The sequence below is a fragment of the Phyllobates terribilis genome, unplaced genomic scaffold (assembly GCF_046119375.1).
Source record: "Phyllobates terribilis strain yellow unplaced genomic scaffold, ASM4611937v1 Scaffold_2__4_contigs__length_985480577, whole genome shotgun sequence".
NCBI lineage: Eukaryota > Metazoa > Chordata > Amphibia > Anura > Dendrobatidae > Phyllobates > Phyllobates terribilis.
Genome location: NW_027362762.1, coordinates 153,806,803 through 153,833,089, shown reverse-complemented (window position 1 = coordinate 153,833,089; position 26,287 = coordinate 153,806,803). Strand labels below are relative to the sequence as shown.

Sequence of the window (26,287 nt, the reverse complement as noted above, 5' to 3'; positions counted from 1 at the left end):
AGCAGGACCGTCTCGAAGTTTCGGTGTCCCAGACAGCATTCCATCAACCGTTGGAAGGTTCCTGGTGCGTTGCAGAGTCCGAACGGCATGCAGGTAAACTCGCTAAGTCCCATCGGGGTGGTGAATGCGGTCTTCTCCCGGTCCGCCTCTGCTACAGGAACCTGCCAGTACCCGCTAGTAAGATCCAAAGTGGAGAAGAAATTAGCAGATCTTAAAGCAGCCAAAGACTCCTCTATCCTTGGTAAAGGGTACGCATCTTTGTGTGTGATATGGTTGATTTTCCGGTAATCTACACACATTCTCATGGTGTTGTCTTTTTTTTTAACCAAGACTAGTGGAGCTGCCCAGGGGCTACAGCTATCCCTGATTACCCCAGCCTCCTTCATGTCTCTGAGCATCCCCTTGGCGTGTTGGTAATGTGCAGGGGGTACGGGTCGGTATCTCTCCTTTATGGGAGGATGATCTCCCGTGGGGATGTGGTGTTCTACCCCCTTGACTCGCCCGAAGTCTAACGGGTGTTTACTAAACACTCTCTCATACTCTTGAACCACCCGATAGACTCCCTGTTTCTGGTGTGAGGGAGTGGAGTCAGTACCCAAATGTAGTTGCTGACACCAGTCCTCCATTGTTTTCTCAGAGCCGTTACCTTCCTCCGGAGAAGATGGAGGCAAGGGTTCTATGGACTGTATGGAATTTCGATTGATGGTATACAATTTGGCCAGCGTGGCATACCTGGGCAGATACACTTCCCTCTTCCCGATATTCACTACGCGAACGGGCACCCTCCCATGGCGTACATTGACCACCCCCCGTGCTGTCAAAATGGTGGGCCTACTGTCTGAGTAAACTGGTTCTACCATTGCCTGGTAATCTCTACCTCTCAGACCAATAGCTGCCCGGCACCAAATCATCATTTCACTTTTTGGGGGCATGGCAATAGGGAAAGGGTCACACATTCTCACGCTACCAATCTCACCACCGGAGAGTTCCACCTGTTGCTGTCGTATCAGTGCCCGGATCTCTTTCTGGAGCACTCGCTGCTCGCCGGAGCTGGCGTTCTTGGCAACCTGCTGTAAAATGAAAATCACTTCTGCAAGACAATTTTCAATCACATTAGTTCCTAGAGTTATCTTTGGGTGACTCTCGTGTTTGTCAATGTCTACAATGATCAGTCCCTGTGCTGCCAGTTCGACTCTACCGATTTTAATGGTCACCTCTTTAAATCCGATCTGTGGCACGGGCTGACCATTGCTGGCGATGATACTCAAGTCGTCGTCAGGGTAGCGGGTTATATCCGAGTCATTCCAGTACTGCTTGAAGAGCACGTACGGGATGGTGGTGACCTGTGACCCGGTGTCCAGTAGGGCACTCATAGGAATGCCATCCAGTACCACAGGCAAGACTGGACGTCATCCCACGTATTTGTCACGCCAGTTCGATGGGCCTGATGATCTTTTTCCTAGGGGTTGGCCCTCTACCCTAGGTTGGGCCAGTTTAAAGGACAGTACCTTGCCATATGTCCGGGTTGATTGCAGCGGCAGCAGATGGGTTGTCCGTCCTCGTTGTATCGGTCGCTGGGTCTTCCTCTGGCCGGTGGGGTCCTCCTTGGTCGACGCCACGGGATGTCCTCCGGTCCGGATGCCAGCTGGATCTTCCTCGAAGTGGAAACCTGTAAAGACTGCACAGTTCGGGTTAGCGCAGCAACGCTTTTAGCTAGCTCTTGGACCTGATGGTGCAGGTCTGGAGCCGGGTCATTGCTCAAAGCCTGCGCATCAGTTCCCACAGGCCCTGCCGACAAGGGCGCCGCCTCCTGGTGGTAAGTGGTAGTGGGGCGTCTGTGGGTCACAATGCCACCTGGTGCTGGTTCTCGGAGCACCCGGATGGCTCTGTCCTTGAACTGTGCAAATCCCAGATGAGTGTCCTGTAAGGCCATTGCCCGCAACTGAGTTCGGTGGGCATTGCAATATAAACCCTCTATAAATTGTTCAGTCAACAGCCTGTCCTCGTCTCCCACGCCGTCAGGGTCGGTCTGCTTAATGGCTCTCAGGGCCTCTTGTAGGTTCAGAGCATAGTCCCTTATACTTTCTTGTGCTCGCTGCTTGCACCCGTAGAATCTAAGCTTGATCTCGGCTGAGGTGCGGGTATCAAAGGTGTCCCTCAGCCGGGTTAGTATCCCTGCGACAGTCCTCCCCCCAGGTGGCCAGGACTTTACCTCCCTTTGGGCTGCCCCGGTTAATTGGGCCACCAGAATGCTCACTTTTTGCTCTTCTGTGAGGGGGTACACCTGGAAGAGGCTATCCAGCTTTTCTCTAAAGTCATGCAGGGTATGTGACTCCCCTGAGTACTGGGGTAGCCAAGCTGCCCCCGGGATATAGGGCATGGTGAAAGGCATGACCGCAACAGCGGTGGCGCTGGCGGGGGTTGGAGCGGTGAAGCTCTCCTCTGTATCCGACATCCTTCTCCCCCCTAGTGGACCGTGGCCTACCTTGCGATGATCCTCTTCCGTAGGCCGCGGCTCCGCAGTGGATCGTCAGGGTTGAGGACCTTCCGTCGCGCTCCTGTGACGTCGGCGTCTGCTGGGCTCCTTCCAGGACCTTACGCAACGTCCGGACGTGAGGCGGGGCTTCAGTTCTCGCGCGCTTTCGGAGTCCACGCCCCTCTTCTTCCCGCGCGGCGTCTTCAAGATGGCGTCCAACGGCGGGAAAACTCCACGGATGGCGGGAAGAAGGCAGAAGATGGCGCCGGATGGCGGGAAGAAGGTAGAAGATGGCGCTGGATGGCGGGAATCTTCACCACTGGTGAGTTTGAACAGTCTTTTTCAGGCACGCAGTACCCGGTGGTTGCGGGCACGAGATCCTGCCGACTACGCCAAAAGTTGACGCGCCCCTGGGCCTGCTTTCTGGTGTAGCGTTGCGCACGCAGGGGTACCCGGAGCCGGATCTATTAGGGGTGGTAGTCCTTGTGGCGGTGACCCGGTCCGTGTCCAGGGAGTCAGACTGAGTGGCGGTGTACGTAGCAGTAGATATTGGACGACTACGCCACCCGTTGAATGCAGCTATGGAGCCGCCGCTGCAGGGCAGACCGCTGAGGCCGGTGACACAGTTGTGCAGCGGAGATGGTATAACCCCCAACGGGAGGGGTATGGCCTCAGGGCAGCCGACGTGGATGATGGGGGTAGCAGGAACCACTCGGAGACGGTACGGTGTAGTTCAGGGTCTTTACTGGTGACAAAGACAGACCCTCCCGGAGTACTGGCTAGCGAATGGGGCCTGGTCAGTCCTTGAGCAGATGGGATTTCCCCTGGCCAGGCGGAGCTGTAGGCCTTCCCAACTAACTGTACTCTTCTGCCTACCTTGCTAGAGGCGGGTAAAAGTAGCCCACGTCCCTGAGTGTACCGTGTGGTGCTCACCCGTATGGCCGGTGACTCGGGGCCTTCTATTTGCTTCCGCTCCACGACGGCGGTGCTGGTCCCACGCGTGTGACCGTGCCTTCGGGTTTCTTGGCCAGAGGACCGGAAATCCCCTGCCTGACGGATTCTGCTGCTGGGTAAAAGTTAGTCCCCACAGCCTCGGACTCCGGGTCCGGTGAGAAAGCTTCGATCAGGGCGAGCTCTACAGCTACCAGCCCCTGACCTCTTCTTAGCACGATTCCCACAGAGCTCCTCGTCTTTCTTTCCTATTACTGCTTCTCTTCTTCTCTCTACTCTTCTTCTCTAACCCTGCCTCAGCCCCAGGTTTATATAGGGGAAGTTCTTCCCCTCCCAGGACTGGGCAGGAGGTGTGGCATGCATAGGATTCCTGACCAAGAGACCTCCCACCTGCTCTCAGACGTAATATCTCTATTACTGTGGCAACCAGACCCCTGGGGTGTCACATTTACATAAAATGGAAAACTTGTGACAAAAATCAAAATGGCCTCCTCAAGTCTGGTATTGATATTTACTTAAAGAAGCGCTCCTCCCATCAAAGTTTTTATCCTCTTTATATATTGTGGTGATCATATTATATAGCACTATGTACTTACAATTGGTCATTTTACCCTTCTACCCAGTTATTTTTTCTCTTTTTCATTATTTCTATGACATCACATGATTATAAACTGACTAGATGAATACTTCTAAGCTCTATGTAGAAACAGGAAGTCTCTTGTCCCTGCATGAGTCATAAGTCACTGCAAAAGTCCCTGGCAGAAGGGTGGAAGAGAGCAGCTGGTTTAGGAATTGAAGAGGGGGATGGCTCATGCAGTGAAAATTGACCTCCTGTTTCTACATAAAGCTTAGAAGGATTCAGCTAGTCAGTTTTTAATCATGTGATATCATAGACGTAATGGAAAAGAGAAGAATTAACTGGTAACTGGATAGAAGGGGAAAATTAGCAATTGTAAGTACACAGTGCTATATAATATGATTACTGCAATATATTAAGAGGATAAAAGCTTTGACGGGAGTGCTTTAATTAAACTCTAATCCAGTTACAGGAAGACTATGGACCTATGTAGCCTTCAATCCTTATTTTTTGTAGCACAGGTAGGTTGGCATGACCATTTATGATGCTGGGTGCTTATTTTCCATCATCTAATGGTTTATTAAGTTGGAAACAATACCCCAACAATGACTGAGCCTTATATGTTGTCACTGCAATAATGAGAAATCAAGACTGGCGGGTGCAGTATATGTCAGCATTCTCTTAAAGACCTTGTTATTGCCCTTTTTATGCTTGTGCTACCTTTCGTTACAATATAGTTAGGTTTCATATCTCTCCAGATTGGCATTTGCAGGTCACAGGAAAGGTTACTCTCTCATTTAGCACTGTGTCTCTTACGGTTGAGTCTTGAGTTTCTTAAGTATCTTCAGAAAGCGAGGCATGTCATCACTGGTCAATTATGAAACATGCCAAGCGATGATGAAAGATTGGAGGCAACACTGAGACCTGGGAATGGAAGAGTTCACCAACAGTTCTCCTTTCTATTTCCCAGTAGTACCTATAAGGTGAGCGCTTATTGCTGTAGTAAGTCATTTTGCAGTGCCAAATGGAAAAAGTGGGGTCAACACGGAAAGCTTTTACACATAAGTCACATCAAAAAGGGTTATAGTCCACCAGGTCAGATTACCGAGAGAGCAGCATTTTAGGCTGTCAAAACAATTTATGATGCTGTGATCTGATATCATAGGTACTAAATAGTCTGTAAATGTTAATTATTTAGCAATAAACAATCAAAGCCACATCGATGTAGACTTCTCCAGACACCGCACATATCAGATTCAGTTGATACCCGGTGACATGTAACCTGAGCTTCTGATGAAGGTGTAGATGTCACCATTAAAGATGATCATGTTACAGTAGTTTTATCTTTGTGACAGTTGTTTAGTCTTTATACAGAACACAATAAATTGCGCATTCAGAGGTACAGGGTGATTAGAAACACTTTACTGTTTCATTTTATCTTATTGCTTTTTTTCTCTACCTATTGTCTAGTGAATCTATTTACTTTAATGATGTTGCAAAAGGTTTATCTAAACTTTATGATTTAAGTGCATGATAACGAAGTTACCGTAGGTCATTTATGTAGAGGAAAGAAGTGACATGACTACCAGTGAAGCAGGCGTAGCAGCTAGGGCCCATTCACATGTCAGTTTTTTAATGTTATTAGTGTTTTTCATGGATAGCGTTCGCACCTATGACAGTCTATGGGGCTGTTCACGTATCCGTATCAGATTTTTTTCTTGCACTTAGTGGTCTGTGCCAAATCATGGAGACATGTCTGATATTGTTCCGAGTGTCGGATCAAAATCGGCAAAGCAAGTCTATGTGTCCATGAAAAAAATTGGACCGCACTCAGATGCCATCCTTGTGCCGTCTGTTTTCACTGACTGATAGGAGAATAAAATTGGATCCCATACAGATTAGTATAGCATTCAATTTCTATGGATTGGACACATTGCAGTTTTTAACAGAAAACTTATTTGGTCTTCTAAATGTTAATAACTGCAGATGCGGATTGCATACAGATGACAATATGGATTAAAAAAACAGATAAAAATCATCTAATTTATATACACTCATGTGAACGTCCCAGATAGCACTCGAACATATGATATTCTATAAGGCTGTGCATATGTCCGCAGAAAGATTCGTAGACATGTCTGATTTTGATACGAGTGTTGGATCAAAATCGTCAATTTAAGTGTATGGACCCATGAAAAAAATTGGACCGCACTCAGATGACATCCAAATTTGGCCCAATTTTAATGTACTGACAAAATGGAGAAGGTGGAGAACTTTTTTTTTCTCTCAAAGACTGATCAGAATAACCAGTCCGTTTTCCTCGGATGTGGAGATCACTCGCCCCCTGGGCCGTGGGGCACTCGGATCCGGGCAGTAGGGGAACGATGGGAGTAGTAGTGGCAACCCGGTTCCGTGGCTCAGGGTGGTGAGGCCAGTGGTAGTCCGTTATGTGCTGTTGATTATGTCCGACTACGCCACCCGTGGATTTGCGGTCATTAGGAACCGCCGCTGCAAGGCAGACCGCTGGGGCTGATGATGTATGCTGCTGGGATGGTGTGACTCCCCACGGGAAGAGTGCGGTCCCAGGGCAGTGTAGTGGATGGTGGGAGTGATGGTGGTGAGAGTCCCAATACCGGTAGTGCCGGAGGAGCGAAAAAGCACACAGACAACGTACTGCAGTCCAGGGTCTTTACTCACGGTTATTATCCAAGTCACTTCAGCTGGCAATGACTGCCCGAGCCGTGCTGCGTCCACCAGGTGAGGGGCTCGGTCAACCCCCAGGCAGTTCAGGAATATGGCACAGGACCTGCCTCACCAGTGACCCACTTTTGTCCAGCTGCCGCGGACCTGCACAGGTAAACGTGGGCCCCGTTCCTCGCTGTCCTATATGGTGCCTTCCTAGCAGGTTTGATGAGGTGTCGCACCAATAAATGATCACGACGTCCGGTCTTTGGCTGAGGGTAGTTTCTCCTCCACCAACTTGGGATCCGGCACCCTTAATCTGCCTGACCCTTCACCCTGTATTCTCGTGGGTTCTTAGGGTCCCTTCTTCCTTCTTGTTCCTGAGCCCTTCTGTTTCTTTCTCTTCTTTTCCCTTCTCTGTTCCTCCTTCTTCTCCTTTCTCGTGGAGCTGGGCTGAGAAGTAATCCCAGCTCCCCTTCACCTCCTCTCTCTCTCTCCACTCTCCTCCTCGGCCTCTCTCTAGGCCCACTCTGGAGTAGCGCTCCTACAGAGCCTCTACTCACTGTCTTCTCCTCTCACTGACTGAACAGACTGAACTGAACTCTCAGAGCTAAGATGGTGCCCACCTTTTATACCTCCCTCTGACCATGAGCGCAGGTGACCAGCAACCAATGGGCTCCTTCCTACGCTCAGGAACCAACCCCTATCTGCCCCTACAGCACTGGATATTCCACCCCCCTCCCCACTTCAGCCAGGGACATAGTCGGTCGTGCCTGCACTTCTGTCTAGTGGGAGCACCATTGAGCTGTCCCTCGGAAATGGGGTGTGTGTGCTGTATGCAGCTAACTGAGCCCTGGTCCATACTCCATCCTTACCTGGGAGTGGAATACCACACCTCTGGCAGAGGTGCAATACCCCTGTAGCGGCTGAACCCTCGGGGCGCTACAGAGACATCAGTCGTATGAACCTTCCCTTATTCTGAAACTCTGTGTTGTTTTAGGGAAGAATAATTTGAAAAAAAAGAGCCAGTCAAAAGGGCAAGAGTCCAGGTACAGGAAAAAGAATGAGGGCAGAAGAAAAAAAATTCACTGGACAGCTACCTCCAACTCCTCCTTTTCCTGCTCAACTTGATTGACAAACCTCTTCCTATAGAAAAAAAAGAGAAAAAATCCAATTAAGTTGGGTGGGCTGAAGCCAAAAAGGGGCTATTCAGTGAACACTCCCTATACGCAGCTTGGGATTCAGAGTAAAAGATAGCAATCCCCAGAACCAGTATGTCAGAGTAAGACCAGTATTTTCCATCAGTATTTGTAAGACAAAACCAGAAGTGGAACAATCAGAGGAAAAGTATAAGAGAAACACGTCACCACTTACAAACACTATTATAAAATGCTGACCAAATACTGAACATTTGAACATGGCCCAATACATAGCTCTCAGTAATGAAGGGTGCATATCTGGCTTTAATGCTGCCCATGGTTTCCACAGCATGAAATAGCTGACAGGATCCCTTTAAACTGGCCGCACGCATGGGATAGTTGATGACTGACAACTATTTTTCCCGAATGTGCATTATTTTAATGGAGAGAGGGGGGTTAACTGCTACCAGACCAAATGGAAACAATAAATCAGTCATGTCCAATCACCCTTTTCACAGACAACTGCTGTTGGTGGAAAGTAAGGTGCCATATTTGAATAGTAGATCGTATATGGCCAGCATAAGAGGTAAGGGACAAAATCAAAATGGCTCATGGAAGGGAATAGTAATGCATGTGCAGAAGGAGGAGGACAGTGGATTATGATGCAAGGAAGTGAGAAAACAAACAGAAGCAAATATTAATCTGAACCTTTCCCTTTGCTGAACTCATCTAGTCATGGTGGCCACATTCCAATTTTTCAATGGGAACTCAAGATTACTTCTTCAATGCACGTAACCTGTATTAATTATACAAATCTCCCCATAGGCTCCTATAAGGACTTGTATCAAAATCTTGCAACACAACTCATTCTGAATTTTAACAGATGTGTAAATTGAATGTATTTATTCCACAATGTACATCAACAGAGATACTAACCTCACCATAAGCGAAGCTCCACAGAGATAATCCAGTGGTTTGGGACCATCTACAGTCCATAGGCAGCTGAGGGGAAATATATGAAAAATTAACACTGGGTATGAGAAGCCTCAAAATGGGGCAAAATTCTTGTGCACATGCCTTGTGTCACACATTGTTTGTGTAACTCAAACAAGTGGCTATAGTTGAGAAGAAAAGGTGACATGATTTAAATGCACCACACCACATAAATTTTGGTGCAATAAATTGGTATAAAGCCAGCCAAGCAAAAGATGGTGTAAGATTAGACAAAAGGGTCTCAACTATGGGGTTAAAAATATAAAAATTATTTTTTACTCAGAGTCCTCAGGCCTCGTACATAAAGAGGTTGTCCGCTACTATAGAACATGCCTCCCATCGATGTAAACGGTGAAAATAAGATTTTTAGCAAATACCTTGCACTGTCAATCTGGCCTGTGAGCAGTGCTATCACTGGCCGCTCACAGGCATCATGTGACCCCGGCTGCAGCCGGCTCCGACATCCGCTGATGTCACGTCAAGTTCCGGCTGCAGTGACTCCAGTCAAATTTGGAAAGGTAGTCCAGAGCAGGTGCTACTGGAGCCACTTCATTCTTTCTCAATGTTTATTACTCAGCGACTTTTTTGATAAAGACCTGGGAGGTAGTGATGAGCGAGCATGTTCCGCAACCAAAGTATGCTCGCCGAGTATTTGCGACAGTTTGACAGCTTTAATACATGTGAGGAATGCCTAACAAACGAGCATTCATCACATGTATTAAAGCTGTCAAACAGTCGCAAATCATGTACACGGAGTGACTCAAACATAACATTCGAGCACGCAGAAGATACTCGGAAAACACCAGAGCATGCTCGTAAATCTCGAGTAACGAGCATGCTCACTCATCACTACTGGGAGGGTTGAAACGTCTTGATTGAATTATTGTCGCCCAATACATGAATCTTGCTGATTCTGATGACCATTGTGTTTTGTTTTACACAGTAAAGGACTGTTTGACACCTTGCAAAGATTTAACTGAAGTGTGCAGTGCATTCTTCCAAAATAATTCTGAGAAGGGATCTATTCCTCATTCTACTTACACCTCCAAATCAGAAATTGAGAGCACGCTAATCTATTGAAAATTAGCTGTTTCAATGACGGTCAGCAAAATGATTGATCACCAAAGGACCGTTCATTCAACTGTTGTTCAAGCATCAGCCTACTGCTACCTATTCTAGGGTTAGCTCTTGAAAATAATAATTTTGCAGTTTAAGGCAGTAACATTGTCTAAAGATGGTGTTAAAAGAGTAAAAGATGATCTTCTTTGAGATTGATATGGAGGGTACCAAATCTAAATGCTACCATACGAATAATGTCATCCCAACCCAACCTTATTGGTAGTGGGATCATCTAATAGTTTAACATGTATGGGGGGCCTACCAACATCCCTGACAGATGATATCTAGGGGAGAGAAGGATACGCCCTGTTGGATTTTCAATTGCCATTTCTATTGCTCTCTGTGAGTTAAAGCACCACTCCAATTTTTTTTAAATTTAACAGCTGGAGTGGTGCCACTAATCTTAGCTCCTGGACCCTATTAATATACTTACCAGCTGTTGTCTTCAGCTGTTTCCAGTGCCGCTCCAGTCCTGCACTGCCATCTTGTGACTACAACTTCTGAATGGTGGGAAGTCAATAGTAAGGGTAACCACCTATCAGTGTAAATCTATGAGATCCTTGTTCTGGCATTGTCCCAGCTCTCATAGACTTCGATTGAGTGGTAAATTCCGGATCCTCCAGCAAACACTGGAGGCAGGTCACAACCTGCAAAGACCGACCGGAACGGTGTCGATAACTCATGAAGACAGAGGATGGTAAGTTTAATACTAACGGCAGGGAACTTAGATTAATGGCACCGCTCCAGCAGTAAGTCTGCAGCAGTTCTCTTATGAAGAACACAGGAGCACTCAGCCAAGGTTAGTGTCCATTTACACTGCAAGACTATTGTGAACGAGCTTGCTTCCTAATAATCTTGCAGTCTAAACAGATTGTCGATCACCTGAAAAACAAACACACTAGTTCATTGGATGAATCGATCTATTGTGCTCAGCCTATGCGCTGTCAATTACCTATTATCCATGATGAGTTTTCGGTGAGTTTTTGACGCTGGATAATTTTGCAAGACAAAAATGCAGTGTCTCCCAGTTCCAGAAAAGTGGATGAGATTTATAGAAATCTCACGCTCACTGTGCTTTTTTTTAACTCAGTGTAAACTCATGCTGTGTGTTTCAAATCCACAACATGTCGATTTCTCTTGCGGATATGCTGAGTTTTATGAGCTGATTTTCCCCAAAGACTAGCATTAAATGCGGAAAATCTAGGTTTTTTTTGTGCATTTCTGCAGTGGAAACGCATTAAAAACTCATGTTATCAGCACATGACTTTATCAATAAAGTTTGTCAAAGCCAAATACCAGGAAGTATCAAAAACAAACCAGCTTTATTTAAAACAAGACGTACCAACAAGAGACAAAAAATGCAGCATAAAAAACACAATAAAAATGCATGTAAAAAAAACGCACTCAAAAACGTAATGAAAAAAATGCAAGTAACCTAATTTGCAGAAATGGTAGAGAAAATCTGCAACATCAAAAACTTACCAAAAGCTCATAGTGGGAACGTAGCCTTACAGACAGTTTGGTGTGCATCGATAAGAGCAGTCTCTCTGTGTAAACCAACCAGCAGCACTAAACGACTATCGATCAGGAACAATTTTGCTGATCGGCAGTTGTTTAGTGCTGCCGGGTCGTGTAAACAGACCTTTTGCTGTGGGATTTAGGAGAGATAGGTGTCAGCTGAGCAATCATTTGGCTGAACGCTATCTAATGCATATTGGAGGCCTTAAGCAAATATTCTACAAATTTAGACAACAAAAATTTTTTGTTCCTGTCACTTATAGACTGCTGGCGCTCAGGTAGGGGACAAGTTGTAAATGCATACTTGATGAACTGGAAGAATTCTCTGGTTAAAAATACTTGTGGAAATGTTAATTCTTATGACCCAAATCAGTTTCAAGCAAAGCAGCCAAGATTGCTGTGTAATACATAAACAATGCTTGACCTAAATCTGAACAGAAGCTCTCAAAACTGAAGAAAGATCATATTTTATTATTCTATGTACAAGACAAATATAATCAGACCAGACACTGTCAGCAATTCAATCGCCACAAAGTGATGTGGAGAGCATTTTACGTATCCTGAAGTGGCATCGTGATCCCAGCAGTTACGGGCATGGTCTATTATATCTGTTCATACATCTACAAGATGACATAGTGGCTGTCGCAGAAGAAAGCTATGGTCCACTGAGCCATCCCTTTCCTTAGAAAGTGACTTTGTTAGAGTTTACTGCTCGGACAGCTTGTAAATATTGTGGTTCTAAATAAGACATAGATGGAGGGAACATCTTACGTTTTTACAAGACATTCGAGAGTTTTATCATCGGGAACATAAACACTGCCGTCTAAACTTACAAGACAGGCCAGTGGCTGCTCTTTTTAGATAACCATTATCATATGATCGAAGGGTCATTATTATTGTATATGTATGGGTTCACTGATCTACCACAACAGTTTCCCCCAAAAAATGGGTTGTTAATAGTGCAAGAACTTTGCTTTTTTTGATTCCCTTTCGTAGCATTTCCTATTTCTGCATATGGCAGATGGCAACTAACCATTACAGCTCCCACAGAGGTTATTTCCCAGCTTTTCAGAGTCTTATGGATATATAGTAGAATTTTACACAGTGCCGTTATCAGCTCACTGATTATAAGAGGTCATGAGGGAAGAGCTCTAAGTTTTGGCACTATGCTTCAAATCTAGAAGAATTTTAAAGAATTTATTCAGAATTATAGTTTTTAAAATTCGTTAGGTGCCCTAAAGCTTGTCATATACTTTAGCTCTTTTTGGTATAACAGCTATTAAAGGGAATTTGTCACCCCCTGGGACTTATCAGTTCTCTAATATGGGCATACAGGTGATATAAATGTGAATCTATACTTACCTGAGCAGGGATCTTCTGGGCAGGCGTCGGGAAGGCAGAGTGACTCGCCATCGCCTGCGCAAAAGATCCCTGCTCCACAAGGATACAAAGGCTGCCGGAATTACCACGCCTTGCGTACCAGGTAAATTGCTCAGGCGCGGGATCCGGCACGGGAACTGCACGTCACAAGGCCCTGTGATGTGCAGGGGAGGGGGGGAATATTGAAATTAAGTAGGGGGGATTCCTTGGCGTCCCCCGGACCCCAAGCATAGATAAAATGATTTTATAAAAAGCATTTTCAAAACAATCAGATCTTTAATATGGACCATACAGGTAAGTATAGATTCACATTTCTATCACCTGTATGCCCATATTAGAGGTCTGATAACTCCCAGGGGGTGACAGATTCCCTTTAATTCTGATCATCCATACACATACATGCTTATCTTCCTAGAAGTGGAACTTTGCTTTCAACAAAATTTACATAAATCATTAGTGTAGACGTGTGACGCTCACAAGCCCTGCCCTGGGAAGATGGGGGGATACTCGGAGCCGGGTCAGATGTTGAGGGGGATGCAGCCGTGGCCTGGACCCATTCCGTGCCCAGGGCCGTCACATTAAAAATGATGTTAGGGCTTTCCGGGTTGAGTGGTAATTGTCGACTTCGCCACCTGTGGTGTCTGGTGAAAGGGCCACCAGCGCCGCTACAGTCCGCTGAGGCCCGGTGTCATGGCGGCTAAAGCTCTCGCTGCTCCCCACAGGCGGAGCGCGGCCTCAGGGCAGGCAAGGCAGGATAGAGGGGGGTTAGTAGTGCGGGGAGTACGGGCACCGCGTCGCATGGTATGGCGTGTAATGAACAGTCCGGAGGCCATAGGGATGAACTTCCAAGGCTTTACTCACTGTTCTCTCAAGCAGCGCAAGGCTTCTCCCTGCTCCTCGCGGAGTCCTGCGGCCACCAGGAACGGGGGTCCGACTACCTCCGAGGAAGTCCAGTGTGAGGTAGCATCCCTACACCAGAGTGTTCCTGCACTACAGACTTTACCCTTTCCCGTCTGTGCGTGTGTGGATAGGCCGGGTCTCCCTCTGAGCTCCTCTCAGGTGTAGGGCTCGGGTGGCAATTCCTCTCCGTCGAAGGCCGGCGGGATCCTCAGGGCCTAATCGGGCTTTCCCGTCCTGGACATAGAGTACGAGGTCGGGTGTCGGGGTCCGGTACCCCTCTTGCAGCCGGAATCCCTCTGAATAGATCAGGTAGGTGAGGACAGGTGGTGTGCTCCGCTCCGTCTGCATCCTCCCCGGGACCCATTTGCTAGGGAGCCACACTCTAAAGCTCCCGGGCCTTCTTGATCCTGGTCCTTGGCCGGGTTGAGACATTCCTTGTCTGCAACCTTCCTCTCGTCCCATAGATCGGGGTACGAGGGCTGTGTCCCATGCTGGTGCAGGCCCACACAGGATCTGCGCTCCCAGAGGGAAGTCCCATTACACACAGTATTTTGACAGCACAGGAGACCACTAGGACCACTTGGCAGACAGACTGCCAGAGACCAAAAAAGACCATATTAAATATGAAATTAGAAGTGTCACTAACTAACTGTTCCTCCACCCACACCCATTAACTGGTTCCTACAACTTTGTGTTCCCCAGTCTCCCTGTAACCAGGGGAGCAGCACTAGTGCATACTAGCTCCCTCTGGTGGAATGTGGTGTTGGATGCAAAAGGCTAGGTCACTACCATCACACCGGCCTTACCTCAGAGGAGGAACACCACACTCCATTGGAGAAGTGCAGCATTCCTGTGGCGGTCGAACCCTCAGGGGCGCCACAGATGCATATAAGAAACTTTGTAATATATTATCAGAAAAATATGCTTTCTTCTTTTTTTTATGAGTCACTTCTCGTACACCTAGTGAGGAGGAGTGCAAGAAAAGAGGAAAACATGTAAAGATCGTACTGAGCATTTTAACAAGTCATTTATCTCATCCTAGAGCTGGATTCACATCTACACAGCTAGGTTCTGCTGTATAATTTCCTCCATGCTGCAGCTGTTACTGTCTGTTTGCTACCTAAGCAATTTTATGACATGACATGACAGGCTCCCTTTAAAAGCAGGAATCCATCTTTCCATGTATTGTTCTGTGTATGGAAGAGACCATACCATCTAGTTTTCTCACACAGTCAATTGCAAATTAAAAAGGAAATGTACTTCAGCAAACTTTGCATAAATCAGTATTAAAGGCGAGAACGTAAGACATTTAGTAATATAACTTATCAGAGAAATCAGCTTAATTTCCCAGTTATCAGACACTTCTTCCCCTCCACCTTGCTTCCTAAACTTGTCATCTGCTCATATCCATCTTGCTCAGACAAGACAGACTGCAAGTGTCATGTGACAACACAGCATATTATACTCTATGGAGAAGGGAGGTGGAGGAGGAGTGAAGAGCAGGGAGAGGAAAGAGGCCGAGGAAGAAATAGTAATAGCATGGTAAATCAACAAATCTTTAACTTCACCCCAGAGCTGATTCAAATCCTAACAACTCAGCTCTGCTGTATATTTTCCTCCATGCTGCTTCTGCTTGTCTCTGTGTGCTAAATAAATGAATGAGCAGGAGATCAGAGCAGCTAGCCCTCTCCTCAGCTCAAAGTGTATTATAAATTAGAGATTAAGCATGCAAAAAAGAATACAGGTGAAACTGCAGGATACAAATCATATAATGACCATAAACAGTGTTTTTCGTTATATACTAACACAGGACCGCTGACGCTGCGTGCCCATGATGTGTTTTTGGTGCGTTTTTTGGTGCATAAATGCTTCAGAAACGCATTGCATACCTTATCCCATGACTTCCTATGACATTCTGCAAGTTCACATGGTCAGGATTTTTTCTGCGCAGATTTTACTTGCAGAAAAAATACGGACATGACCAATTCTTGTGCGTTTCTGCATGCGTATTTGCCTATACAATGCATTGGAAAACTGCATGGCAAATACGCATGCAAAAACGCGCCAAATACGTGTCAAAAATGCATGGAAAAACCGCATGCGTTTTTCTGCCAAGGAGATGCAGAAATGCTCAGGAAAATTTCCTCTTCATTTCTGCATCATGGGCACTAAGCCTTATTCTGAAAAGTTATTTGAATGCATTGCCTTTTAAAAGCAAAAGGACTGGTCATATTGAAATCCAATAGCCTAATCCTTAATTTCCCAAAATCTGCTGTAGTGGAAAGTACGGACATCATGATACACCTGAGATGCTTGGTCAATGGCCTGTCTTGAAGATTTGTAGAATTTCATTCAATGTTTATGACCACCTAAAGGCTCTTTTTCTTTGGGTTGCAGCCCCCAATTCCCATAAATGTATGTGATTATTGAGTTTTAGTGCTCTGGTGCTGGAGAATCCCTTCTAATTTGTTAGGATTTCAAGGATTATTCCTGTCTCTGCAGCTTTGATTTTCCTCAAGACGCCATTTTTCCATTGTATCACTAGGTAGATTTCCCTATCACTGAGATGGTAAAACTTTAAAAGGACTCTGTCAGCACAGAATGACTGTTCAAACTATCAAACTAAGTCCCACTACTCGGTGTATCATGGTGGGGCCAATCATTTAAATACACCTTCCCACCTGCTTGTAATCCCGCAATCTTCACGCTCCTCTTCTTGGCTTGACAGCTCCGGCTTTATAGAGATAGATGGAAACCAAGCAGGTGGGAAGGTGATTGGCCCCACCATGCAGCACCGAGTGCCTGTACTTCATTTGAACAGTCATTTTGTGCTGACAGAACCCCTTTAACAATCTCTATCTGTGGAACATGTAATGGTGATCATATTAGTTGTCAACCAGCTTTTGTTTTAATAATTTAATTTGGTATAAAGAAAAGAAATAGAGAATTGTAAGGACTTTTCTTTTATGGCAGAATGAGAAGAGCATATTACACAAAGTAACATATGAACACTCCTTAGACACTTCAGTATAAAATCAGAGCATAAAATTGATTTAAGAGGATTTATCAGATATTAGTTGGATCCAACTGCAGTGAATGTGGGACACGAAAAATTTGCAACTCATTTAAATGATCAAACCTACAAATATAATACACAACAAAGGTGATTTTCATGTAAAAGAGTTATTTCAACAAATGTAATAATTAAAAAGAAGGGGAGAGCATAACCCCCAAGGGGAAAAAATGCAAAAGGTGTGGGGCAAAATAAATATACAGCTACAATCCTTAATGATAAATCTTTAGAATGGATTGGAATACTAAATACATGATTACATAATTCTAATTACCTTATTTTTTGGACCATAAGACGCACCCCAAATTTTCAGGAGGAAAATAGGGGAGAAAATTTAATGCGTCAAATGGGGGTCCATTTTATAGTCCGAATTAAGCTTACCGGCGAGGGGAGGCGGTGGTGCTGGAGCGGGGACACAGGAGGTGTTAGAAGGTGCAACGCTGCGGGGTGATGCTGGGAGTCCCATCCCAGGCTGGAAGAAGGGGCTGCTCAGCAGAGCTCGGCGGCAGGAGTCGGGCAATATTGCAGGCGATACTGGGGGTCCTGCACTTGGAGAAGGGCATATCTGGAGGAGCGACGCTGCGTGTCCCAGGGTGGTAAGAGGGGGTGTTTGACGGTCCTCAGCAGTGCAGGGGCTCCGCCAACATTTTGTGAAAGTTCAGAGCCCCCGCACTTCCATGTTCTCTATTCGGTGGACTCTGGGAAAATGATTGCCGGAGGCGGCGCCTGCGTAGATTGAGCTCTAGCACTCATAAATATATTACACATGAGATAAAAAGTTAAATAAAGGAACCCATGAAAGAAGATTTTAGGTAAAGTGCAAGTGCATCAGAAAAGAACATAAACTGACCAGCATATGTAGACCCCATACACATATCCGCTGCTCCCAAAGCGCATTTCACCTGGGCTTTGATGAGGGATTGTGTGTGTGGGGTCTACATATGCTGGTCAGTTTATGTTCAATTCCTGATGCACTGGCACTTTACCTAAAATCTTCTTTCATGGGTTCCCTTATTTAACTTTTACCTCATGTGCAATATATTTATAATATCTTTCTACATACATTCATCCACATAATATATCCATGATTTATATGCTGCACTGTCACTTTATCATTATATTCTATGATTGGTTATATTTATCTATATATAATACTGTTTACATTGCACCTCTGATCTTCAGTCAATCTATTTTTGGAACCGTATATATTTACTGACCCTCTATACATTGGATGTAATTAGCATTATGTAATCATGTAATTAGAGCTGTAGGGCGGCGGTGTTCACACCGTGCAGTAACTGAGGCAGTGACCCAAGCAAGTCCAACATAAGCAGCTTTTATTCAGCAAAACTTACAGGTAAACAGAAAGTCCTCCGGTTCGCAGCCGGGTTAACATCAGTCCATAACAACGGTTGCTGTGGGCAACGGCCGCGCCGGGCCGCTCAGAGCCTGATGGGTGCAGAGCCTTCCCAGGCGTGGGTTCAGCTACACACAGGCCCGCCGAGCTTTCCTGCTATAATCCTAGCAGGTCCCAACACTAATCCTTAATTCAGGGTTTTTAAAGGACCTGTGGCAAGAGCCACTGGAAAACCCGTGTTGGAGGGAGGAGGTCGCCCCACTGCCTTCCTGTAGCCTCCTCCAAGAAATGAAGGCCCTGCCGGGTTTTACTAATCTGCTTTAGCCAGATAGCCTGACCCGGTCAATGCTCGCCTTCATTCCTGCATTGCAGCCGCATCTGTGTCTGTGACTGCAATGCACTCCAATGGGTTTAATAGATCTCTGTACACATTCTGGGGGATACATACCGTCCCTCGTATACGTTTCCAGTCACTGCCTCACTGTACTCATCCAATTCATTCTAAAGCTTTATCATTAAGGATTGTAGCTGTATATTTATTTTGCCCCACACCCTCCGCATTTTCTCCACTTGGGGGTTTTGCGCTCCCCTTCTTTTTAATCATTATATTTGTTGAAATAAAAACTCTTTTACATGAAACTCACCTTTGTTGTGTATCATATTTGTAGGTCTAATACTTTGGTGGATCCATGACACATAGTTATTTTGGTTTTATATTAATCATTTAGATTATCATAGAAACAGAAAAGAGCCATCCATGCACTGAAAGCGATGGAAGGAAAACTACTAATTGCAAATGAGTTAAATACGATGGGCCTGAGGTCATTGGTCAGATGTTGCTGGTAAGACTAAACAGATGTAGAGGCAGGACTCGACAGATCATGGAATTAGAGGCTTCTATATGATAAATGATTTGGCATATTCAGTACAATGGTGTCCCACTCTCATTGCCCTAAGGAGCTGACTTATAGACTGAGACAAGGTGTCTGACAGTGAGCGGACTCCTGCTCGATACCTGCAACTACAGACTGAATTTAAGGGAAATTTTTTTGCTGTTCCTGATATTTGTGGTTGCATGGATTTTTTTTTTAATTGATTTTTTTGTCAATTTGCAGTGTTGGGTGGGTGATAATGTAATAGTTTGGGAGTCTTTAAAAATATTGGATCTGCAAAAATTGTAATACATATCATGCCTTTATATTTTATTTTTATTGCATTTGCTATGATAATAGTAGTAAGTAGAGCAGGCCCGTGAACTATCGAGCCTTCATAATAAAAAAAAAAAGTCATGGGGTTCAAAGAGGACCCATAATTTGACATAAATAAGTATCTTTCTACCTGGTGTGAACACTCTTCTCCTGAATCTGATGTTCTTCATTTTTTTCTCCATTTCTGAGACATAGCCCCATCTTCCTTGTATATTAATCTGATCTTCTTAGTCATCTGGGCATGGCCCTCAGCACTTTTTGATGGGAGTTTTTTGGACAACCATAATCAGTTGGCTAAAAAGACAAGATTTATATTTCTGGTGAAGAGGGGGCCATATCTCAGGAATGGAGAGGCGTAGGAACATAAAATAAACATTATCAGAATTAGGAAAACAGCAACTTTTACACCAGGTAAATTCCCATTTTTTTGAAAATAGGTATCTAAGGGCAAAATGAAATATGTACCTGTATGTGCATAAAACAGCAACAGAAAAAAACTCGTATCTAAACTTGTATGGAGTTTACAATTATATAATCATCTGGCTCCCTCTGTTGTTCACCACTAAGTATTACACCATTGATCACTGCAATATTCTTGTCACAATTTATGATATTTTGGTCAAATCTTTTAGTCTCCTGATCTATTTTCCTTTCAGGTAAAATATATATATATATTTTTTTGTTTATTGACTTTTATCACGTTTTTTTAATGCTGACTTTGGCAATCAGAATATACCATTATCTATCTTTTTTATAATAAATATACATTATAATTTCTCACCATATGTGAATGAAAATAATATTTATATAATAGATTTTAGGTTTGGAGAAAATACTAATAAAATCCTATGTAGATCTGAATATGTGTATACAGATTATCCCTGCACCTGGTGTGAGGGGGTGTATGATGTGTATACAGTGCTATGTCTTGTCTGGAGATACATGCTTATTACCAGTGACTCACCTATCTATGTGTCAAAATACGAGTTTCTGTCTCCCTGCTGCTGAGGGGCAAATTAAACAGCAAATACTGTTTAGGAACATATGATTTCTGTTTTTTTTTTCTTGAGCAAATCCAGGTAAATTTGAATACAGGCCAGTGGTGTACAGCACAAATGCTGGGGACATTGGCTGTACCCAGTGGTATAACTAGGATCCAATGGGTCCCAGAGAATAATTTGAAATTGGGCCCCCATCTGCATGTTGGACAGATGTATGGGCCCCTGTAGTATTCTAGATCCTATAAATATATGCATGTTCAACCCCCCCATGTAATAATGTCCCCTGCCTTGGCTGTTTCCTGTAATAACCTCCCCCCATCGTAGCACCTGGTCCCTTCCTGGTATAATGTCCCCCATGCTATGCTCCATGCTGTTATAATATCCCCTGTCCTGCTTCCCTTTCTGTTATAATATCCCCTGTCCTAGACCTTTTCCTTTTATAATGTCCCCATCCTGGTACAATGCCTGCATCATGGGTACCTTTCTGGTATAATGATCCTATCCTGGTTCCTATCCTGGGCCCCTGCTTGGTCCAATGTCCTCCATCCTGGGCCCCTTTTTGGTGCAATATCCTCCATCCTGGGACACTTCCTGGTATTATGCCCCCCATCCTGGGCACCTTCCTTCTATAATGCTCCCCATCCTGCACCCCTTCCTTGTATAATGCCCCCCATCTTTGTATAATGCTCTTCTTGGTATAATGTCCTGGTATAATATTTTGCTTCTCATGTCCAACACATTAAATGAAAAAAATAAATAAATTATTCTTCTTACCTTCTTCTGCTTATATAACGTGTAGCATCCTCTTCTGTAGCTGACTTCAGTGTGCCAGCATGGGCAGCGCATGACGTTACTGCCATGCGCAGCTTGTGACTGCCAAGGCAACATCAGCTGCTAGCATCTGAACTGTTGCGTGTATTGCAGTACTGGGAGCTGGCCGGTCTCTGCTCAGCAATACACTTCAGCTTAATGTGCTTGTTTCCTCGCACATCCAGCTGAAGTAGGCCCTGGTATCTGCGGCTCCCTCCCGCATGGGCCTGGCTGTTGTACTCCTGCTGCACCATAACACTGCCACTTACAGATGCCCTCATAGAATAGCAATCAGCTAATAGCTTGCACTGAGCCTGCAGTATATACATCATATAGGAAACACTGAGGCTGCTGTTTATACTCCACATAGGAGACACTGAGGCAGCTGTATATACCATATTTTTCGGACTATAAGACGCACCGGATCATAAAATGCATCTAGGTTTTAGAGGAGGAAAATAGAAAAAAAATGTAAGCAATAAATGTGGTCATGATGCACTGTTAAAGGGGAGGGGGTCTGCTGCTGACACTATTATAGGGGTAATGTCCCCCAATTCTGTTTATATCCCCCATCCTGGTATATATGGCCCCCCCTTCCTATTATACGTGGCCCCCATCCCCATCCTGGTATGCATGGCACACCAATCCCCCATCCTGGTATGCATGGCACCCCAATCTCCCATCCTGGTATGCATGGCACCCCTCCATCCTGGTATGCATGGCACGCCTCCATCCTGGTATGCATGGCCCCCCTGATCTCCATCCTGGTATGCATGGCACCCCTGATCTCCATCCTGGTATGCAAGGCACCCCTCATCCTGGTATACATGGCACCCCTCATCCTGGTATGCATGGTACTCCTCATCCCTATCCTTGAATACAAGGCACCCCTCATCCCTATCCTGGTATGCAAGGCCCCCCTCATAGTTATCCTGGTATACATGGCACCCTTCATCCCTATCCTGGTATGCATGGCACCCCTCATGGGTGTGGGGTGCAGTGAATATTCATTTTCTTTAACAGCGGGGACAGTGTAGGCTACAGCAGGCAGCTCCTGCCTCCACTGCCCCGCTCCTCCGCCGCTTCCGCTCCCCCCACATCGGGGACTATAAGACACCCCCCCCCTTCTCTCCAAAATTTTGGAGGAAAAAAGTGAGTCTTATAGTCTGAAAAATACGGTACATCATATAGGAAACACTGAGGCTGCTGTATATACATCACCTAGGAGACAGCACTGAACATTGCATGTGCACGCACAGCTCTCTGCACAAAAATAAAATGGCCAGAGGCTCAAAAAATGGAGCCAGCAGATGGGCTGCTTTAACAGCCATCCCGGGCCGCATGCAGCCCATAAGCAATGGTTTGAATGCCTCTGCTTTACATGGTGAGTATCATCTTCAAAATCTTTGCATAAATCAATAGTACAAGCGACTAAATGAAACCTTGTAATATATCTTATGAAAGAAATCTGTCTTTTTTCTCCATTTATGAGTCACTTCATCATCTCTCCCCTTGCCTCCTGAACTCATTATTCACTCGGAAAAAACCCCAGCTCAAATCTATCTTCCTCAGCTCAGTGAGGTCCCAGGTTACACAGCCTATTGAAATCTTCGGAGAGGAGAGTAGGGAGATGGAGAGAGGAGGATATTGTGAGGTAGATAAGCAGATTGTGCAGATTCTAAATAGCATAGACCAGTGCTGAATTCACAGCTACACTTCTCAGTACTGCTAATTTACTCCATGTCTCTGCTGTTTCTATCCTTGTGCTACCAAATGAAAAAAAGCTGCAATCCTTCTTTCTGGGTATTTAGTGTAAGTAAACATCACAGCAAATAGTCTCCACCACTCACTCGGAGTCAAATGCAAATTTGAGATTGACCCTGCAGAGGGAAAAAATGCAGGATACAAGTCATATAATGACGAGAAAAAGTGTTATTCCTCATGCACATACACAGGACCGCTTATTATCAAAAGTTATTTGAAAGTATATATACTTCCACTTTAATTCCTAAAGGTTGTGAGCACCTGAAGTCATTGGTAAGCACAGACACTGTGTATCATTAACCTTTGCCGATGGTTGTCATTAGTCACGGCTCTATGAGGTCTATACAAAGTATTTTACAATGCTTCAAGAGAAAATGTAAAGCTCGGTGAGAGCCACTTCCGTCATTTTGGCGTTCTCTCTCCAGCACTCTGCTGTTGTCACAGATTGTGATTCATCTTAATGAGAACAAACTTTACATACATTCAATGATGTGTTCTGAGCTCGGAAGAATCTCAGCTGTTTCTGGTGCATATACCCCCAAAGAATCCTGTGAACTTTAAAAAGCTGTGAGCACAGCATAGCATCAAATGGTTCTTTTGTGAGCGAAATAAATGGCAGGATAATTATCAGCTTCACCCCGGTAGGATAATAACAACCTGAATGTGAGACACAGCGGAAAACACGTTAGCCCTGCAAGAACCATATTCACGTCCACTTTGCAAAATGAACTGAAGCCATTGAGGTCACTTCGGAAATGTCAAAATTCTGCAAAACCTTTATCCAAACACTTTAATAACGTGGACGAAATCTGGGACTTTGGGGACTTTTTGTTGATTGTGAGTTGTTTTGTGTGACACTAGAAGCTGAAGCATGTCTCCTTTTGTTCTTCCAAGCGGTCAGTTGTCCTAGTTTGTCCTGAAATACATCCTAGATAAGCATCATTAGAGCAGGCAATGAAATGGCTGTAGCTAAGATAAAGGCTGTAGTGGTAAGCTGGGAACAAAATCTGTAAGACAACATTCTGGGAAGAAAGACTTGTGCAGCTACTTGAGGTTGTAGATCAAATGTGACCTCCTGAGGCTTTTCTGTCACTTCTCTGAAAACCTTATCTATTAAAATGCTTGAACCATTCACACTTAAAGTTAGCAATAAAACTCGACTAACACGATTGTGGAGCATAATAAGATACCATTATGAATTATATTAAGACAGATTTTGATTTAGGGCCCTGTCTTCTGATCTTTAGTTACACATTAAAGGCTATGCAGCTTTTTGATTAACTTTGTGTGCCAATTCCTGATTATTTCTAGGAGTTCCACTTTCCAGTACTGAGACATTATGACAGTATAGATAACGTTTCTCCTTGAGGAGAGTGACATGCTAAGCATGTCAAGGTGAGGAGACTTTTAAGCCGCAATGCTCTCTGGGAAATATGCAAATTGTCTCTTCAGAGAGGAAGAGGACTAGAACTCTAGTGCCACTTATAGGAGCCTTCTCACATGACTTAGAATAAAAGGCAGAACCGGAATCTCAATTTGCAGACACTGTGTTTCGGGCTACTGCCCTTCATCAGAGCATAGTGTGAGATCTGGTTTGGCTGGGTGAGAGGAGTCCCGGTCAGACGCCTCTTACCCAGCCAAACCAGATTTCACACTTTGCATTTACGAGGGGCAGTACCCCGAAACACATTGTGTGCAAATTGAGATTCTGGTTCTGGGTTTCATCCTAAATTTACCGTCACACTTAGCGACGCTACAGCGATCCTGACAATGATACGACCTGGTAGGGATCGTTGCTGCGTCGCTATGTGGTCGCTGGTGAGATGTCAAACAGTCAGATCTTCCCAACGACGCAGCAACGATACGGCGACCCGTAGTGACCTGCATAACGATGCAACGCAAATGCACGCCTATGTGTCTCAGTTCTGAGTCACCAACGAGGTCGTTGGTAAGGTGTTAAACACACCGATGCATGCTACCCAGCGGGACCTCAACGATCAAAAAATGGTCCAGGCCATTTCAACACGACCAGCGATCTCACAGCAGGGACCTGGTCGCTACTATGTGTCATACGTAGCGAGATCGCTGCTGAGGTCGCTGTTGCGTCACAAAACTTGTGACTCAGCAGCGATCTCGCTAGCGATCTCGCTTAGTGTGACGGGGGCTTAAGTCATGTGACAAGGCTCGTTAGGGAGTCGACATTGACTTTTAGGAGTGCTAAAACAAATGCTGAAATCCCTCTATACTATAAGACACATAGACCGAATGTAGTGTTCATATGTAATGTTCATATGTAAAATATTCACTGACAGCAAACAGAGGTCTAGTAAAACAGAAAAAAAGAAAAATGGAAAAAGACAACTGTTCTCAGAATAAGTCACAATGGTTGTCAGTGTCACCTTTTAACTCAAATGATTTTAGAATCATTAGGAAAAGTTTCCTAGTAACTGATCATTAAAGGGTTGTACGTTGTATTATGATGCATTTGTATGGACTTTTCTTTATTAAACACTTCTTCTATTTTCTCTTCAGGGAGTATTAACAGAGGTGGCAGCCTCCCGACCCTGCTCCGTCCGCCTCCAGCCATGGTACAGCGTCACCTGGATATGAAACCGTTCCTCTCATTTCCTGTGGAGCCTCAGCCTGCCTTGGGTCTCTTCCCCAGATTTAGCACGGTAAGATATAAACTTTATCATATTTAAAAAAAAATGGTGCAGAGAAAGAATAGAGATTTCACTCACAGCAACCAATCAGAATACTGCTCTTATTTTTTAAAAGGTCTTTTGAAAATTAAAAAAAAATATCTGAGTGGTTGATATTACCATTTTTCCTTTGATAAATCCACCCCTTTGTTAAAGGGAACCTGTCACACTGAACATGCTATAGAGCAGGAAGAGCTGGATGGATTGATGTATCAGGTTGTGGAAAAAGATTCAGTATAACTTTAAATTATTTATTTATTTATACTATTCCTTGTCCAGAGCCTCTCAGATAACCAAATCAGATCTCATACTTTGCAATGATAAGGGGTAACACGATCCCGAATCTGCAAACTGAGATTCTGGTTTGGCCATATTGCAAGGCTTGTTAAAGAGTCGATATTGAATTTTAGAATCACTGCTTCCAATATATGGAGCAATAGTTCTAGTCCTCTTGCTTTCTGAAGATACAATTTGCATATTTAATTTCCCACAGGAGCAAACATGGCCTTTAAGTCTCCTCACTCTGACATGCCTGGCTTGGCTTGTCACTCTCCACAAGGAGAAACGTTACCCCTTAAAACTTTGTTCAAAGCTTATAAGTCCAGTGGGTGAGACTGCCTTCTAGTAGGACTCCAAA

At 44.7% G+C, this 26,287-nt stretch overlaps 1 protein-coding gene across 2 annotated transcripts in view; it reads left to right on the top strand.

The window, feature by feature from the left end:
- The window catches only part of ZNF385A (zinc finger protein 385A), a 211,628-nt gene that overhangs the window by 89,440 nt on the left and 95,901 nt on the right, over positions 1-26,287 (top strand). For both annotated transcript variants that reach the window (XM_073663154.1, XM_073663153.1), the window contains exon 2: positions 25,481-25,623. In XM_073663154.1, the coding sequence (XP_073519255.1) occupies positions 25,481-25,623 (143 nt within the window). The remainder of the gene's footprint in view (positions 1-25,480; positions 25,624-26,287) is intronic.